This window comes from Ascaphus truei, chromosome 2 (genome assembly GCF_040206685.1).
Source record: "Ascaphus truei isolate aAscTru1 chromosome 2, aAscTru1.hap1, whole genome shotgun sequence".
Classification (NCBI taxonomy): Eukaryota; Metazoa; Chordata; class Amphibia; order Anura; family Ascaphidae; genus Ascaphus; species Ascaphus truei.
Genome location: NC_134484.1, coordinates 402,856,613 through 402,876,236, shown reverse-complemented (window position 1 = coordinate 402,876,236; position 19,624 = coordinate 402,856,613). Strand labels below are relative to the sequence as shown.

At 39.5% G+C, this 19,624-nt stretch overlaps 1 protein-coding gene across 3 annotated transcripts in view; it reads left to right on the top strand.

The window, feature by feature from the left end:
- Positions 1-3,916, top strand: part of HEPACAM2 (HEPACAM family member 2) — a 73,715-nt gene extending 69,799 nt beyond the window's left edge. Inside the window, exons 5-10 of one of the 3 annotated variants that reach the window (XM_075587342.1) lie at positions 71-196; positions 283-310; positions 420-457; positions 1,239-1,312; positions 1,524-1,639; positions 2,982-3,914. In XM_075587342.1, coding sequence (XP_075443457.1) covers positions 71-196; positions 283-310; positions 420-457; positions 1,239-1,312; positions 1,524-1,639; positions 2,982-2,985 — 386 coding nt within the window. In that variant the 3' untranslated portion in view covers positions 2,986-3,914. Of the gene's footprint in view, positions 1-70; positions 197-261; positions 311-419; positions 458-1,238; positions 1,313-1,523; positions 1,640-2,981 lie in introns of all 3 variants that reach the window. The other 2 variants (XM_075587344.1, XM_075587343.1) reach the window with 2 other exon arrangements.
- Positions 3,917-19,624: the final 15,708 nt, after the last annotated feature.

Here is a 19,624-nt window from a genome sequence, read left to right as displayed (position 1 = left end):
GTTCTAATAAATTAGATTTTTAGTCATGTCATAAAATGAATAATGTTTTTCCTTTTTTTCTATAATGCAGATCCTCAGATGCTTTCACAGAAAGGAAATCCATTGTCACCCTTAGCAGCAATAACTGGAATCTCATTATTTGTAATTTTGTCTATGTGCCTCCTATTTGTCTGGAAAAAATATCAACTACATAGAGGTAGATTACTACAATATATCATTTGCATTAATAGTGTCATTAATTAAAGCGATTGTTTTATACAGTATCTGCCTCTTGTGTTGCAGCCATTCGCTGGAAGATTCAGGATAGGAGGTATTGTTTCGTTTACAGATGGCTATTTGTAACATTTTAAACATCTTTGTATTCAAGTATTTGGATTATTTAATATAATATATGTATATTTTTTTTTTTACTACTGAAGGCCCTCAACAGAGTATCGAAGAACACAGGTCTTTTCAGGTAAATGTAGAATACATCACAGTGCTGCTGTATCCTTGCCTGCATTATCTCATTGAATCTGTTCCTACTGGTGTTAGCTCAGTTCTATGAATGTGTACAATCTTTGGGGAACTCGATCTGTATTTGACATATTCACACATTTTTATTAAGCAATTGTTAGATGCATTTTTATATATGCAGGCGGTACTTTGGATGAATTATATTGTGTTCAATAGCATTCTTATTGCATGTATAGAAAATTGGGAACGAAAACGACGGCACAATAAAGTCATGTTTTAAAGGAGCGTTACTGTTAAAAAATTAAAAAAAAATCTCCAAAAAAAGTCTACAGAGCTGAATCACCGTTAATTTCAGCTCTGGGGACCCCCTGCTTACCGAGATAGTAACCTCCGTAGGTGCTGCTGGTATCTCATGCATGTTTAAAGGTCCCATATCACGCATGCATTAATAGGAAGCCGTGACGGATGACGTTGCAGCGTGCTATTAGCCGGCGTAACGTGCGACATTTATATCCACAGCATATTTCATGTAAAACAAAAATTATTTGATTTAAAGGAAAGATACAAGTGTTGTTGTTTTATCCTCTGTTTCCATAGTTCAAGGACAATTTGTCCTTGAATAATTTGATTTAATAAATATTAGGACCTCTAAAATGCTAATGATGTGTTAGGGCCCTCCAGTTATCAGTTTGATGTACTGTATATTTACATACATAATCAATAAAAATCAAATCCTTTGTAAAAAGAAAAAATCTTCTAACTGTGTTTTCTGTGTCTTTCAGGACATGAAGACGCTCTCAATGATTTTGGGATATATGAGTTTGTGTCATTGCCCGATCCTTCTGTGCCTCACAGGGTGTGTGCATGTTGTGTTCCCATAAAATTGAGTACAAGTCTCACAGAAATTGTTCTGACATTCAATTCATATTTTGCACTTGTTGAAGGCAAACAGTACCCACAGTAGCTGAGAGAGGGGGAGGGGGTATTCAAGTAGACATTTAAGAAATTAGACACTTTAAAAGCTACTTTTCAAAGGTAATCGTCAAATTATTTTCTTCTCTCCGAAGGTGCCAAGCAGCAAATCAGTTTCAGTGTCCAATTCTTCACATGCCCAAGATATGAACTGTACAGTTTATGAAGTCATACAGCATGTTCCTGACCAGTCACGTGTTGTCCAACAAGAGTAAGGGATTTCAAATAAAATATTTATTGTGGTATTTTTTTTGTGGCCAAACCTGAAGATGAGACTGGCAAAGTGTTAAAAGCACATGTGCACATGTACTGTAGCAGGCGTTATTACACCCAATATCACACAGGAGGTATTATCGCGGCCGAGATGTATATCTGTGCTTGACTGAAATTAAAATAGATGTGACTAAGTGTCACTGATTGCTGGAGGTAAAGCAAAGCTGGTTAGGAAATGTTTTATTCATTAAGAACCAGTTATGGATGCTCTTTCCATTCTAGTCAATGACAGCTAAGGCCGGATCAAGCTCCGATATCCCTTATTCCGGCCAATGTTCCATGTGCCCTGTGAAATTTCAGGTTCAACTACAATAAACAAGGGTTAAACATTTCAGGAACATGGAGAGGATGCCTACTCCCTAATCATGTGCGTTACAAATGGGGAATACTTTCTACATTTCCGTGTCATCTTTTTAACTGGATGTTTAATCTATTTACTTACAAAGAGCAAATACAAAGCTTATGGTAGTTACATCAACACACTATTTGTAGTAGCTAGATAAATATTTTTAGAACTGTGCGGTACAAGGTAAATAACGTGCTTTTATAGTCACCAATAAAAACACAAGTAATACTTTTTTCCCTAGTTACTTACTGATAAAGGAGAGCATAAGCAAAGCTTATATACTGTATATATTTAGCTTTATACAGCATTAATACATTTAGATTAGATTCAAGGTTGCGGTCCCACTTTTTAATGTATATTATTTTATTGCAAACATCCCGATCACCTGGGAAGAGGCAAACTGTAAATGAAGCACAGCATGTTTATATTACATTAAACCAGTGTTTCCCAACTCCAGTCCTCAGGGAACCCCAACAGGTCAGGTCTTAAGGATATCCCTGCTCCAGCACAGGTGGCTCAGTCAAAATGACTGAGCCGCTGATTGACCCACCTGTGCTGGAGCAGAGATATCCTTACGACCTGACCTGTTGGGGTTCCCTGAGGACTGGAGTTGGGAAACACTGCATTAGCATTTTGATAAAGAGGGTAAGGAAGCACAGCATCAATAGCACAAACCATGCACTAGTGGTATGTTGACAATAGTAATCATATTTTTTCTTATATAGCGTTGCAGTGCATGCCCCGCTGTACATAGATTTTTTCAAGCAAAGGTCCGCCCTGTACATCTTACAATCTCATTATTTAGTAAATGAAAATAACACATGTAGCACCTGTCCCGTCCCGGTCCATTTACAATGCTCTCGCAATTCTTATTTGTTTTGTTAGGAACAATCTTTATGTGCTTATATTTCTCAATAAAGCTTTTATTTTGCAGATGAAGACAAAGCCTGGATAATGCAGGAAGAGAACCCATGTTAACAATCAACGTCTTGCTATCAAGAATCCTTTTAACTCTTTGGGCCTATTCTGGTAGTTCGAAAGTGTCAGAAACTGCTTCTAAAGTGCCACTTAGAAGTGGATTGGCACGCTTTGCTATTCTGTAAGCCCTTATCGCATGTCCAAATAGCGTCGAAACAGCTCTTTTAGAGGCAGTTTCACTCTTGCTCTGACAATCCAATCGGTTTGTCAAAAAAGCCTCCAACTCGCATTTTTGGCCCACAACTGCTATTTTCGTAGCTCCGTCATGCAATTCGCTGCTAAAAAACGCATTTTATTAACACCAGCTAAAGAGTGGAGAGATTGGTATTGTGAGTTACATCTACAACCTGAAATATGGGTTTGTCTGAGAGAGCAAAACCCATAAGTCAGACTGGGGATGGAGTTAGCACTACCTCAGGTCATTCTGTTTCTAAAGCAAGTACAAACCGTGCGGATTGGCTGTTAAACCGTGCGGTTTGTCACTTTTTTTAGACGCGGTTTAGAAGAAGCGATTTGCAATGGAGAATACCGCTACTTATGCACATGCCAAACCGTGCGGTATGACAATGACAACTTTGGAGCTGCTGCACTGGAATAGGCCCCTTTATGCCTATACTGTAATAAAATATTTGACGTTTAGGCATGAACAACTCCAGTTAAATACCTCAATCTTCTGGCATTAAGTGCTATGTATTACTGCAGCTGCACATTTTATACACAGCATGCATAAAATATCTACAGCAATTAATGAAATAATTACTCTTGGGAGTAAAATTTTTGTCTTCTTATGGCTAAACTGTTCTTTTTTTTTTACATTGCTTTTGATTCAGAAGAATTTCTGTTTTTTTTTCCTGTATTGTACATTTATTTTGCATTAAACAATTAATAAATATGTAAAACACCATTTATTTTTGTTCTGAAGAAATTTCACAATAATATTTATCCAACTTATCTGATTAAAAAAAAAAACGAGTTGACCTTTTTTTGGCATAAACTTTGTAGCAAAGTTGCATAAACACTTTGTAGTATTTTGTAGCAAAGTTGCATAGAAAATGCCAGCTTATTCTGATGCAACTCTTCTACCTACATTCATAGCAATGTTCAAATGTATTTGTATGAAGGGCTTATGGTGTTCAGGTATCTAAGCACAGTAGATTACAGTAGCATAGGAATTTATGTCACACAGAAACAATCACAGTTCTGAGGAAAATGTAATGGGAAATAGAAGCCTTTTCCACAGGTTTTCTTGTGTGTCTCCCAACTGTATGTATGTATATCTTTATTTACATAGCACCATGAATGTACATAACGCTTCACAGTAGTAATATACGTGACAATCATATAAATAACAAATAGTACAAATAACACATAATGGGAATAAGTGCTTCAGACATAAAAGTAACATTTAGGAAAAGGGGACCCTGCTCCGAAGAGCTTACAATCTAATTGGTAGGTAGGAAGAACTCACAGAGACAGTATGCATTAAATGTTCCTGTGAACTTTATTTTTTAATGTGTGCAATTGCCTTTGCTCTTCTACTGTGGACATTCCCAAAGACTGCATGTGGGGAACCTGTTTGGGGCTATGTTGGTGCCATCACCATTTACTATACTATATGTAAGGCAAACATGGCATACAGGCAGTCCTCGGTTATCCAACGGAATCCGTTCTGGAAGTAGCGTTGGATAGTGAAACCGTTGTAAAGTGAGCACATTCTGGCGTCGAAAAATGGCCCTTAGGGTTGCATTGTAAAGCGTTGGATATGCCATTCGTTGTAAGGTGAAACGTTGGATAACAAGCACTACCTGTATACATGATTTAGTAGAGAAGGAAGTGCTTAAGGCATACATTAACATTGTGTGATGAGGACTATGTGCTTCAACAAATTCAATTAAAACCAGGTCAGAAAGGTTTGTACTATATGAAACAATGGGACTTTTTGGTTCGATAAATTTGGTGCAGTTTCTTTGCTCCTGTTTTGCCACCACGATTCTATGATACATACTGTATTCCTGTATGGATATGCATCAATTCTAATAACTATGGGACCTTCCTGTTTAATCAATATGGTTGAATGTTTGCTCTGGTTTTGTAGCTGGGTTTGACACATAACCCTAATGTTATCATCATCATTTATTTATAATGCACCAACATATTCCGTAGTGCAGAAAAGAAAAGGGGAATGAACCCCAAGTGTCCTGTGCTCTAACAAGTGTATTGGACTGTTTGTAAGCATGCAACATGGAAAAGTAGTAGGCAATATTGCTGCTGAATTACCAATTGAATGAATGAAATCAGTTGGGGGGGGGGGGTTTGAATAGCAGACTGAACCAGGGTGGGGGGGTAGTATGCAAGAAATAGATAGAGGCAAGAGGGGAAGCCACGATGGAAGCCTCCCTCATGAACTCACGGCAGTCTAAATCTGCTGCCCTTACCCGACCCGATGTCCTCACCGCCCGTCTTGTGCACCTGTCCCTGCTCCACGAACACTCCACGCGGTGTATGGTGTCGTCTCACTGCTTCTCCAGGACAAGTCCCAGCAGACTGTCCGTCTTCCACACCTGTCACTGCTCCATGGGTACTCCGCGAGGTGTATGGTGTTGTCTCACTGCCTTCTGGGCAGGTCCCAGCAAGCCGTGCGCTCCGACGCTACTCACGCTCAGGGGGCGGACACCAGATGCTGGGAGGGATACACGGCTCCCTAAGCAGCAGGATCACCAGCGTGCTCCAGCCAGATAGTAGCAATAGTAGAAAAGGATTGATGGCGGTCACTGCATAATGGAACTCAGCCAGGGAAGAGTTAAAATCAGCTTTATTTCACGATGCTGCACATTACAGAGAGTACATCTCTGACGCGTTTCGTCCCGTCGTGGGACTTTATCAAAGAGTAACATTCTCTCAATATGCAGGCAACCTAAATAGGCAGTCCTTTCCCCTCATTGGTCAAACGGTAATAAGACACAGTGATGGGCAATGAGCTTGATTGCGCTGTGAAAGCCAATGAAAAACCAGGCTGCTCAATATAGGATGCCAGCATATGGATAGAACCATACAATACAATACAGACGGACATCTATAGGAAACCAAATTCGAGGAATATGCTCCTCAATGCACAAAGCTGTCATCCCCGTTCCCTAATCAGGAACATTCCAGGGGCCCAATTTGTCAGACTAAAAAGACTCTGCTCGGATAATGAATTCTTCTTGTCTAGAGCAAAAAAGATGTCCGATAGATTTCTAGCCAGAGGTTATTCTGTCAAAGACATATCAGCAGCATTCGCCAAGGCAGATGTTTTGGATAGAGAAACCCTTATTCGTAACGCAAAGAAAAAGGACACATTGAATAAAGATAGGGACCAATTATCATACCCTAAAAAAACACAGAGTCCATTGCTTGTAACTACATTTAATTCCCAATCGCAACAAATTTGCAATATCATATCAAAACACTGGCATACATTGTTGTTAGACAAAGATATACGTCCTACGGTACAGAGCGGACTAAGATTTTCCTACCGTAAAGCCAAAACTTTGGCTTTTCATTTATCTCCCAGTATGTTTGATACTAGATCCAAATTTCCCAATGTCAAAAGCATACCAACATGTGGGAAATGTTCCATGTGTCAGTATGCACTTCCGACCAAATACATCACATATAATGCTAATATTAGAAAATATTACATCAAGAATTTTCTTAACTGCAATATTAGTTTTGTGATTTATGTCCTTTACTGCGGTTGCGGACATAAGTATGTGGGTCGTACTATAAGACCTCTCAAAGTTAGAATAGCTGAGCATATGCGCCTGATTAAAAAGAAGGATTTAAACCATCCTGTTGCAAGGCATTTTTCATTATGTCCTAAGGGCGGTATTAACAATTTTTCATTTTCTGCCATTGAACATATACCTAGCCATCCCAGAGGTGGCAACAGAGAAAATGTTCTAAACAAACAGGAGATGTATTGGATATACACTCTCAACACTCTCCACCCACATGGTATTAACCTTGATTGGGAGTTAAAACACTTCCTTCAGGGTTAATGGTTTGGGGAGTCTTGGGAGTGTGTATTTGATACATTACTTCATCAGTTATTATATACTTTGTATCAGGCCATCATTCTCCGGCATACGTGCTCAATCTGTTTTAGTATCAATTGTTAATAGTTAATAATGTTTCAATGATATATATGCTTGATTTTTATAATAACCATATCAATTGTTATATTGTTTGTCTATCAGATTATGGCATTTGCAGTATATTATTCTAATGCTCGCTATCATATTTCTATACTTCTCCTCTGGATTATTACCACATACTCCTATATTGTTATATATTTATATTATAGATGCTTCACATTACTTTCTTTGTTTTTAAACTTGTTATTATTTTCTTTTTTGTTTCATTTATGTGTATGTATGTTGGTTCTATCCATATGCTGGCATCCTATATTGAGCAGCCTGGTTTTTCATTGGCTTTCACAGCGCAATCAAGCTCATTGCCCATCACTGTGTCTTATTACCGTTTGACCAATGAGGGGAAAGGACTGCCTATTTAGGTTGCCTGCATATTGAGAGAATGTTACTCTTTGATAAAGTCCCACGACGGGACGAAACGCGTCAGAGATGTATTCTCTGTAATGTGCAGCATCGTGAAATAAAGCTGATTTTAACTCTTCCCTGGCTGAGTTCCATTATGCAGTGACCGCCATCAATCCTTTTCTACTATTCCGTAGTGCAGTACAATAGGGCTGGAGGACAAAAAACAATAAAATATCAAAGACTAATATAGATTGTAATAGTAGGTAAGGAGGGCCCTGCCCCAAGGAGCTTACAGTCTATAAGGAAGGGTAGGTGGAAACATAAGGTACAGGGGGAAAAGAAGGTTGGTGTGTTTCGGATAGCTGCTTCTTAATGGGAGTTGGTGTTGGGGAAGATGTAAGTGGGATTGAGCAGAGGTAGAGCTGTGAGAGCAGGGTAATGTGTCAAGATGGAAATACTTCAACATACATCTGAAATATTTTATTGAAGACCAATAACAGAAAAGCTGAAACATCAGCTAATGGCAGCACAAGGCTGACACACCGTTGCTGCTGCCTTTGCTGAAACGTGACTTTAGTTTCTTGAGGCGTCTGAACTGAAAACAGTAGAGCAGCAAACAGACCCCCACAGCAAAAATGCAGTGGGGAGGTGCTGACGATATCCAGGTCTTTGAAGTTGTGTATTAACACATAAATGCATAGAGGGGGTCAGTTATTAAGGCACCAAATATTTTCTTTTGATTAATCTGATGCAATACATTTGACCCAGGTTTGCAGCTAGGAGACTTTGGAGGGAGATAAACAAAAGTGTAGTGTTGTGAGTTTCTATGAGGAGGTCGAGAAAGTGGTAGAAGAACTTGAGGTGTATTAGGGGAAATAATGAAATGACTAAAAGCATCTGCAATATGGGCATTGTATTGTAGGTACCTATTGAGAAATACAGAACGTAGTACAGAACGTAGTACAGAACGTAAGACAGTATAATCATAAATTATCTCAATTTCAAATGATACTTGAGAGAGTGTGACTGGCACAGAGCAACTGAAAGGAATGGGCAGATAGGGGCAGAATCACACTACAGCTATATTCCACCTGACCTGCTTATTTTATCACCTACTGTAGTATCAAATCATAGATCCTATATATACCCTATTTGATTCCCTTTCTTTGTCTCATTATTAGTTATATCCCTTCTATTTTATATTATTTCTGCATATAGCACTTTCTCCTGCCCTGGGACGCTGTTTCATGTATCCAACATTTCCCGAAATGTAGTCCTATCAATTGTCTTGTTCTAGAGTTTTTAAGTTTAGAAAAGATACCTGTATTCCTCCTTTATCTTGTTCATGCCATTAACTTTTTCCTCTAACATAGCTCCTTACTGCTGGCTTTTCAACCCCCTGTAAATGCTTCATGTTATTTTCTGTTAAAGAGATGTACAATGTATAGGTATATTGGTCACAATAATTAAGTGGCATGTGTGGTCTCAGCATGATCTAATAATACTCATTTAATAGAATATTCATCTCTACAGTACAATTCTACGCTATTATAGAACTGGAATAATCCTCTGAGTTGACACATTTAGATCTCAAACATCATTATTAGCAATGTAGTGAAACACAAACATTTGTACATTTAAAATGGGTTTACTAGATAAAAAGAATTGACATAAAGAAATGGTTTACTTTTTTTAATTGCCAAGCCATAGCTTTACTCTCATAAATTATATCAAAGGTAGAAAATCAGTAGGAACCAAAATTAAGGACGTTATTCATTAAACTGCATTAGTTCCGATCAGGACACTATCGCATAGAAACTCCCTATGAATTTAATAGGAGTTTTGTACAATAATCACAGTTCATGGTAATATCCACCTATGTAATGCCAATACTCTCTTCCCAATAAAAACTTCTGACTTTAAAACCTATTTAAATATACATATGATATATACAGTATATGCAGTAACTATATTATCAATTCCTTTCAAATACATTTAGAAGAAACCCAAGAAAAGCACTATCCCCATTGATGCTGTTGGGGCTTACAGGCTATGCAAAGGTTTTCAGCTTTCTTATTCCATCTTTACTCATAAAACTGTGTTCTGCTTGTTGAAATTGTGTAATGTTAACTGGATGATTAGGTAAACAATCTATTATTTCCTAGGAGAAGACATTGTAGCTGTTCTCAACCCCTATCTCCCACCCCGAAATAAATCAGACAATTGGAAGCAGCTTTCTAGAGAGGAAAAATAAGAAAGGAAAAGCCCCAACAAAAATGTGTTCTTTAACCCTGGGGCAGCAAAATGTGTATAATCAACTAGCGATGTACAGTACTGTATAACTCCTACGAAGAAAAGGGCTTCAGAATTAAATCTGGACATTTGTACAGTATTTACTATAAGCACAACTACTCTATTACTGTATGCTATTTACTTTCCTTTCAGCTATTAGTCACATCATGGAAATATATGTATATTTTATGACAAGCTGTTTTTCTTTGCTCTATTTTGAAATGTAATTTTTGCACTGAGATTACACAACTTCCAAATCCCTGTATCACAATATTCAAATATATCTAAAAGCTTAGATACATTATTTTTTTTATTGTATGTATGTCCAGCTTTGTGGGAATGCATAAAATCAGGTATTGTCACTTGTTTACATTTTTAAATAATAAAATATGTTGGATAATCTCATGGTATTATTTGCATTTTTAATTATTCTAATATTTAAATTGCTTCCTAATTTTGAGCAGAAAGAAGGATGTTCAGCGCTCGTGCTGCAGAATAAAAGTGGAAAATACCACTAAAGATGCGTATGTTAGAACATTTGAGAAATGTAAAAAACATACCAAAAACATTGGCTAAAGGTATGCCACTTACTCCGCTATTAAAACACTTTAAAGAGGTACATAATAATGATCCTAGCTGTATTACATTTAAGGGACTTGAAAATGTAAAATCAAATATTAGACAGGGAAATAGAGAGAATCATTTATTAAAACGTGAACAGTATTGAATTTATGAAATTCAAACTAGACATCCTATTGGTTTCAATGAACTTATTGAATTAAATCCAATTTTAAGATGATAAATGTTAAATGTTTAAATACATATTTATGGTCACTGATTTTGAACGGTATAACATTTTTTAGCTGAGGTGGGATTGGATTCTCTCAGGTCTTTTTTGTATTTTTATCAATAAATAACATTTACTTAATCCCTGGTGCGCTTCTGTGCATTTTTCTTTCCTAATTTTTGTTCTCACAAATGACATTTATTAAATCAGTTTAGTCAGTGTTAAGACCTGTGGAAACCTTCACAAATATATGGTGACTCTGGAACACCCCGGAAAGGTATTGCGACTTTGTTTATACTATTGTTGTGATTGGACATCAGCTGTCTATATAATAATAATAATAATAATAATAATAATAAAGCATAACATTTATTAACCTTTTTGAATTGTTTAAATAAGTTATTAGTCTCTAATAGAACCCCAGAATTCCGCAGAACACAGGTTGAAAACCACTGCAGTGAATGTTGTTCTATGACCAGCAATACTGAATACCTCTGTATATTTGAGGAGTCAGTTGTTATCATTCATTCAAAATACCAGCAGCTGGTTTAAGAACCTAAGTTGCGCATTGTCTTTTTCTCTAGCTTTTGTGGCTGGGGTGGTATGACATTTGCCTCTACCAAAGTCTCCTACCATGGTATACTGTATGTCAGGGGTGCGAAAACTGGGAGGTGGGCAGGGGGGGGTGGGGGGTGGGAGGACAGCGTTTACAGAGGCCCCGCACTCTTCCCCACAACATTTAAATTAAATGCCGGGCGAGACCTCTGCAACTCACTTACCTGGTCTCCAGCGGCTTCTGGAAACGCGTCGCCATTGCAATGCGGCGTCAAATGACACTATGGAAAATGCCGGCGATCAGGTAAGGGGGGAGGCGCGAGCAGCGGAGTTGAGCAGGCAGGGGGGCGCAGACAAAAAAGTTTCCGCTGCCCTGGTATACTGTATGGAATAAGAAAAGTACATTTCAACGATTTTAATCATCATTAAAGTCTATAGAGATATTTACCATTGTACTGTGCTTCGGAATATGTTGTCGCATTATAAATAAATAATAATAGGAATGATGGAGACTTCTGAAGGAGTCTATCCCAAACATTAATTAACTATAAAAATGATGTGTTGATTCTGGAACGTAAGCTCCCATTTTTACAGCATGCCTTTTACACATACATTCCAGCAAAATGTATAATATTGTTACATGTAAATGAGACAGCAGTATTATTAAGAGAATATTAACCTGTACAGTACATCAGTGACAAACCTGATACGGCATGGGCCCTGGCACACCAGAGGCCCTCATTACATCATAGGCACATGTTTTCTAAGGAGTGGCCAGCCTGATTGAGACTGAAGTAGACAACCTTCCGGTATCCGAGTGCCAGTCGCAGTCATGTGATCTCTCTTGGGGGGTATAACCACAAAGTTCCAATAGTGACATTACGGAGATCTTCCAAGGAGGCTCAGCAGCAGACCTGACTTTCCCCAAGTATGCGCAGCGCAGAAGTGAAGAAGAGGCCCTCATGACAGAAGAGATGTGTCAGATGAAGAAGCAGGTAATTAAATCCATATACAAATCACATAATATTTGTCTATGGTTTCCTTTAAAGTGAATTTTTCATAAACATACATTAAGCTTTAGCATGCCTCTACTTCCATTCAAATGACTGGGAGTAAAGGTGTGCTAAAGCTTAGCACCCTATAGTTGATCTGGGCCTAAATAAGATATAGCTTGATAAATAAGAAAACATTAAGTAGTGTTCAAATCTCTTAATATACTGTATGTAGTTTGTTAAAGTTAGAGCTACAACTACATACAGATCTGGCGCTATTTACTTTCATTGTGGGAGCGAGGAAAAGTGGTGAAGGACGGAGCCCACTCGTGCCCTGCTTGCAGCCTCCCGCGCCCACAAGGCCAGTAATGCTTGCGCAGTGAGGGTCCCTGCTTCAAAATGGGACTCCCGCAGTGTTAATCCTACAGGGCTGCAACCAGTGCAAGAGCTGCACACAGAGCCGAGAGAAGCAGTCTCTCTGTGTCTCCCCACACAACTCTTACAACAGATCACACTATTTTTAGCAAGCAGTATTGAATCAGGGGGTCTCCGGAGCTGAATCGCATTAATTTTAGGTCCGGGGACCCTCTGATTTCCAAGGCACAGTGAATATGGCACTCTTACCTTGAAGTGAAATAAATGATAATTCCAAGTGCTTACTGTAGGTGTAATTTAAAACGTGCTTTTGTGCTCAAAAGATAAAGTGATAACACAACTGATATAACCAAATGCAGCTTTAACCCTATTGAAGACGGTCAGGTGTTTTCCTCTGTGGAACGCTTGATAGTGGATTTAGGGAGCGCAGTTGATATCAGATATGAAAATAAAACATAAAAATACAAATAGTGCAAATTGTATAGGAGGGGGTATAGTAATATCTTTGAAGATCTTATAGATGTACCCTCACATAATAAAGCAGTTTCAAAAACTCTGTTGGGTGCCTGTGTACGATTGTTGTCACCGTCTACGGCGATGATCTTGGGCTTAAAGATGATCTTGTTAGCTGTTCAGTATTTCTCAAAAAAGATGATACACATATAGGGTTGCCAGGTGTCCGTTTTTCACCCGGACAGGCCGGTAATTCAGTTGCCTGTCCGGTATAAAATCGGAGGTAATACCGGACACATATGTGTCCGGTATTACCATTATTGCGGCGGTGGAGGGCTGGCAGCGCTAGCGCGAGGGCGGCGCGACGGCAGGCAGTGCTGAGACTAGTACTGAGACGGGGGCGGACGGTGGCCGGGCAGGAGAACTCGTGAGAGTCTGTGTAGCCTGTCCCTCATTGGAGGAGCAGAGAGCCAATCAGAGGACAGCGGGGGCAGAGCCCACACCCCGGTGGCCCAGAGAAGTCTGTGTCCTTCCTGGAAATAAGGTAAGGACACAATTTGGGGGGCAGGGGGAGATGGTGAGAGGATGGGGGGCAGGGTGCGATGGTGAGAGGATGGGGGGGATGGTGAGAGAATGGGGGGCATGGTGAGATAGTGAGAGGATGGGGGGGGAGCAGGGTGAGAGGATGGGGGGGGGCATGGTGAGATGGTGAGGGAATGGGGGGGCCAGGGTGAGATGGTGAGAGGATGGGGGGGATGGGGGGAGGGTGAGATGATGATAATGGGGTGGGGGATAAGATGGAGATGGGGGCCAGCTTGAGGAGATGAAATCATGATGATGGGGTATATTTTAAATGTATTCGGGAGGTGGGGTATATTTTATATGTATTGGGGAGGTGGGGGTATTTTTTAAATGTATTTGGGGGAGGTGGGGGTATTTTTAAAATGTATTTGGGGAGGTGGGGGTATCTGTGAGCCAGCTCGCTACTGCACGGAGGAGGCCACTAGATCCTCTACCTATGATATATAGCCAGGATGCCTTCCCAGACCCTGCGCCGACATCCATCTTAAATGTGCCCTGCCCTGTTATTCTGATTGATGATGCACCAGGGAAGCCAATACCGTATCCTAAACATCTGTCTAACATGCTCCTCTCATCCCCATCCTCCATAATCAAATTGTAGGAAACCCCTTCTACTGTAACTATCTCTGCTGGGCTGTGGAGAGATCTCAACTACTCCTCAGTCACATAGACCTTTTGCCATTGTGGATTATAGTCCTCAGAGACAATTAACCCTGGCCTGGGTTTCATCACTTCCAAGATCTTGCCAAAAAAAGATTAATTTCTAGAACTATTGTTAATACTTCAATCCTATTCATTTATAGAAGAACAGTGTAAGTATATAATATACTTAACCAAGCAAACATCCACCCTTGAGATGATAAACACCTTTTACGGCAAGAATATATTCCATTACACCTGTTGATATTAGCCTGCTGTAAAACTGCAACAACCTGGTGGTCAAACATGCCATCAATAGTGGTCAGACATGCCATGACCTGGTGATTATGCTGTCCCCCTTCCCTCTTTGGCAGACTATTCCAATTCTGTGCCCTGTGTATATAAAGCATATCCTGCTGATATTGCAATATTGAGGCATCAAATATTTGGTCAGAATCAGCAGGATGAACCATGGATGGAGGGGCCAATAGCAGGTGGGGCCACAGATGGTAGGCATATAGCAGGTATTGCCAACATAGGTGGGGCCAGAGCAGGTAGTTCCACAGATGGTTGGGCTACAGCAGGTAGGGTAACAGATGGTGGGGCTATAGCATGTAGGATAAGCAAAAAAGGGCACTTCAATGAAACAAAAAGGTTTTATTCAGCCATCATGGACCGACATTTCGCAGTCGATGCAGCCTTTTTTAAGGATATGGCTATGGTGATTATGCCGTCTCCCTTCCCCGATTTGGTCGACTATGTGCTCTGTGCATATAAAGCATATCCGGCTGATACAGCAATATTGCGGCATTAAATATTTGGTCAGCATCAGCCTGATAGGCCATAGATGGAGGGGCAACAGAAGAAAGTCAGGCAGTAGCAGGTATTCAATGATATAAAATGAGGAATCACATTTTTTTGGCGCAAGCTCTGTTTGTGTAGCCAGCACAACATAGACAAAAAAAAAAAACAATAGGGCAGTTTCCCAAACAAGATACAAAGTATCTCCTTTATTTAAAGCTGCAGACCAAGCAATATCCTATATTTGTGTTTTTTTTTAAATAATTCAGTTCTGTACTATGAGAAAATACTTGTAGCATTTAAGTTTATTTTTAAAACAACTCTTAATTACATTTTTAATGTATTCTAATGTAACAAGCATTTTTTTTTTTTATAGCAGAAACAGGGTAGGGGAGCGCAATACAAAAAAGAGAAGGTATAAATAATCAACAATAATCAATAAATAATGCAAAGCAATCATAAATTGTAAATTGCAGTGAGTCATCCAACTCGGTGCACGGAGAGACAGAGGTGGGGTGTGGTGTATGAGACAATATACTATTGACTTACACGGCCAAGTGTAAGTCTGTACTACACAAGGTATCTTTCTCTCCAACCCATTCTCCCAGGGAGCGCACGTTCCGAGTAATCCGTTCCTAATGCTACTAGTTGCAGCAGTGAAGGTACTGATAAAAAAAATATTCTGTATATTAAAGACTGGGATGTAGTTTATATCAATTGAAGAAAACACACTTACTAAGGCCAAAAAGGAATTAATGTTGAAAAAATACTTAAATTATATGCAAGTCCAAGCAATATTAATGAACACCACAATGCGTCCTTTGGGAGTCACGGGCTGCCTTCTCCACAGGGAAAACTGATCCCAATGAAAATCTAAAAAAGGGAAAAAAAGAAAGAGAGACGCGCTCTCCTAGTGAAATATTGTTAGAACAGTTTTAATAAAAAGATCAAATCAAAATGGTTAAACTCACAAACAGATAGTAAATTGCATTTATGAGTTTAATACTCAATACTCAGTCTCCATCTTGGCTGCGTGGACTTCACGGTCTCCCTCGTATCAGATCTGCGTTATGGTGCTGCTCCCGAGAGCCGGAAACCGGACGTAGCGCAGGTACACTCAAAACGTAGTCCTCCGGCAATGTATGTCGCTGCCTGGGATTCACCCCTCTCCTCTAATTGAGATTTTAGTGGGGATCCGGACCGTCTTTGGTGGAGCTTTGATCCGTGGTGATGTGCCGCATCAGCCTTAGTTGGAGCTGTGTATCGCCTAAAGCGTTTAGTTGCATCAATGCAACTTCGTCAGAGGCTAAGGCTGTCTTGGATTTGCCCATATTTATTTCTAAGAAAGTTCCAGCTGATGCATATCTATTAGAAATGTGCTTCATGACCACTTGTACTGATCTTAGTAATTCGGCTACAGTATCATATTGAATAAGGTAATATCCATGACAGCCTTAATGATAATGCACAATATGGATATATAATAAAACATTATTGTTAATAATATTAACGAACAAAGAATCTCAATGAATGTTTGTAATACCACTAAATAAGATTAAATAAGATACAAATTGAAGATCCATATAATAAAAGATGACCCAGAAAATCATATACAACCAGTTTGAATTAACAAACTCCTAGAATGATACTCCAGGAAAGATTGTCTTCTTACTGAAAAACTGTACATAAGGAATTTAGATGATTTGAGCCCACAGAAAGATTACTCCTACTATCTACCCTATAATATGACTATTTATACAGTGCGTGCAAACCAAGAACACAATAAAGAGATGATCTTCACAACCTGCCACAGTGAACTTTGACACAGATAGAAAGGGCCAGCAGAGCAATGATAATACAATCTAAGACTAATAGTGACTATTGCACTTACTAGTAAATATTGTGTGTAAATACTCTGCATAATATAATTAATAGAATAACTAAAATGAGATAATAGAATTTAAATACAATTGTAGAATATTTCTATTGTAAATTGATGTATACTAAATAAACAGCTGAATGATAAAGGAATTTAAAAAAATCGAATTTGATGAATGAATGAGAGAGAGAGGAGGAGCAATAACTGCTCAACACAGAACTCTCTAGAAGCAGTGACAGAGGGACCCGGCAAAGGTCTAGACGATGGTACTTGCATCAATACACTCATTGAACCCTTTCAGGGACAAGGTGCCCAATGTATAGATCCAAAATACTATGAATTGATAGATAAAAGCCCTGAGGGCAAAATGTCTCTGAGGATCAAGTGAATGTCAATTGAAAAATGTGCAGATGCGTGTAAACAGGCAATAGAGTCCTGTGTGGTTCAATGCAAGGAAAAAAGGTGGGGGTTAACTCCAGCAGCAGGGATAAGTGAAAATCCAGAAAGTAGGTGTAAATGTCCCTCTACTGTGGCTGAAATCCAATATGACTGATTCGGGATTAACACATAATGTGCGCCTGTCAGCTGGAACCACAGAGATAGAATGAAAGCAGGTTATAGCAGACTTGATGAATTGAAATCTATATATGAAGACAGTGTTAACCCCTGGAGTACCGTATTCAGTAGGTATTTCCCACAGAAGTCCAGCATTGAAACCTTCTCCCCTCCTATTTATAATTTCTCTTCCACTCTATCTCTAGGCAGAAAAGGGGTGGAGCTAGACCAGGTAACCTATCCAGCATATTCCAGAAGCAGGGTGTGGCAACATACTATAAGGGGCAGATGCTCCTTCAAATCCTTTACGCCCAAAAGGGGTCTTATACATATATATATATATATATATATATATATATATATATATATACATACATTAACATGTATACAAAACATTGTACGGATTTAGGTCTATTTTGGAGATATACGTCATTTTGCAAAGGTGTTTAAGAAAAGCCTATAGTAGTAACAAAAAACATTTGAGAGAGAGAGAACGAGAGAGAGAGAGAACGAGAGAGAAAGAACGAGAGAGAGAGAGAACGAGAGAGAGAGAGAGAGAACGAGAGATATATGGGGGGGGGGGTGGTGGTAGCGCAAAACAAATAGAAGTGCAAAGCCAAAAATATTACAGACAGATCCACAATGATAAATGATAAAATGAATGTGATATATAATATAATGTATTGTCGTACTCACACGGCCTTCTGTGGTACTGAATCCAAAGAATGGTTTATTTTCTCTATGCTGCTCCTTCACTGCACCCATCAGTTAATACTCCCTTCCTGGTTCGAACCATATGATGGCAGTCATGGGTTGTTGAGGCATTTGATTTCTTTTATTGTTGTGTTGTTTAGGCGTTTGATTTCTTTTATTGTCATGTTGTTTAGGTGCTGTTGTTTTTTTTTTAGGTTGCCCATTGACTGATATAGTTGCTAATCATGCCCAAAGTACCACTGTGCCAATCAATGGGTAGATGTTGGAAGTAGTTACCCTGGGGAGGGTGGTTACGCCTCCCAGATGTGTAGCGGCAGAGGGGGGGGGGGGGGGTTAACCCCTTAATTACTATAGCAGTTACTATTCACTAAGGTGATTAAGGGGTTAGGGGCCATTAGTTTGTATTTTTAGTGTACTGTTGCTGCCCACGAAGGACATGGACGTGGAAGACCGTGATGAGAGTGGCCTTCATCCTGGCATGGGTAAGTAGAAGTTTTATTTACTTAATGCTGGCTGGATAATGTTTTATTTTTAATGGTCAAATGAGCTATTAACCAGATGTGGATAATAGGAATTTTGCCCATTACTGTCATGCAATGTAATGGTTGTTGGGGTTAGAGGGGGTGCGCATTCCTTGCCATTGGGGTTATCTTTACTCCGATTGAGGGCATAGGTAACCACACTGGCAATGAATGGGTGTATTGGCTAGTATTGTGTTATAATGTTTATTGTGGGCAGTGGGGGTGGATGAAGGTGGCATTTGGCCCGCGGTGGGTGTTTATGCTTACCAGGTGGGTAGTGGGTTTGATTAACCCCTTCATTACCTTAGTGGTAGTAACTGCTAAGGTAATGAATGGGGTTAACTGCTCCCGCAACCCCCCACAAGGCCTAAACACCAACCATGGGCCAAATATCACCTTTACACCCCCCAACTACCCACAATAAACTGGATACTGTTGTTTAACCCCTTCATTGTCTTAGTGGTTAGCCGCTAAGATAATGAAGCTGCCTGTAAATGTATTTTTATTGCCTAGGATAGAAGCCGGGGGTCTCCGGAACTGATATTAATGTGTATCAACTCCTGAGACTCCCCGCCATCAATCCAATGCAGAAAAAATGCATTTTTTTCTAAGTCCTGCTCTCAGATCCCATCTCGCCACCCTAGGGCTGGCGGGATGAAATCTTTGATAAACTCGCTATTCCAGAGCCCGATGAGATTGAGGTTCCTAGAATAGCGTGTTGGTTTTTTTTTTTTAGCAAAATGGTGCTATTTTGCTTTTTGGCAGCTTCCTCTCGGTGAGTTTGACCAGGAGCCAGAAATCACAGAAAAATGCCTTCCCTGTACGATTTGGCCAACTCATCGAGGCTTTCTGAATAGCTACCTAGAAAAATTTGGCGATAACTGGTCAAAATCCTCGATAAGTTGGTTATCAAACC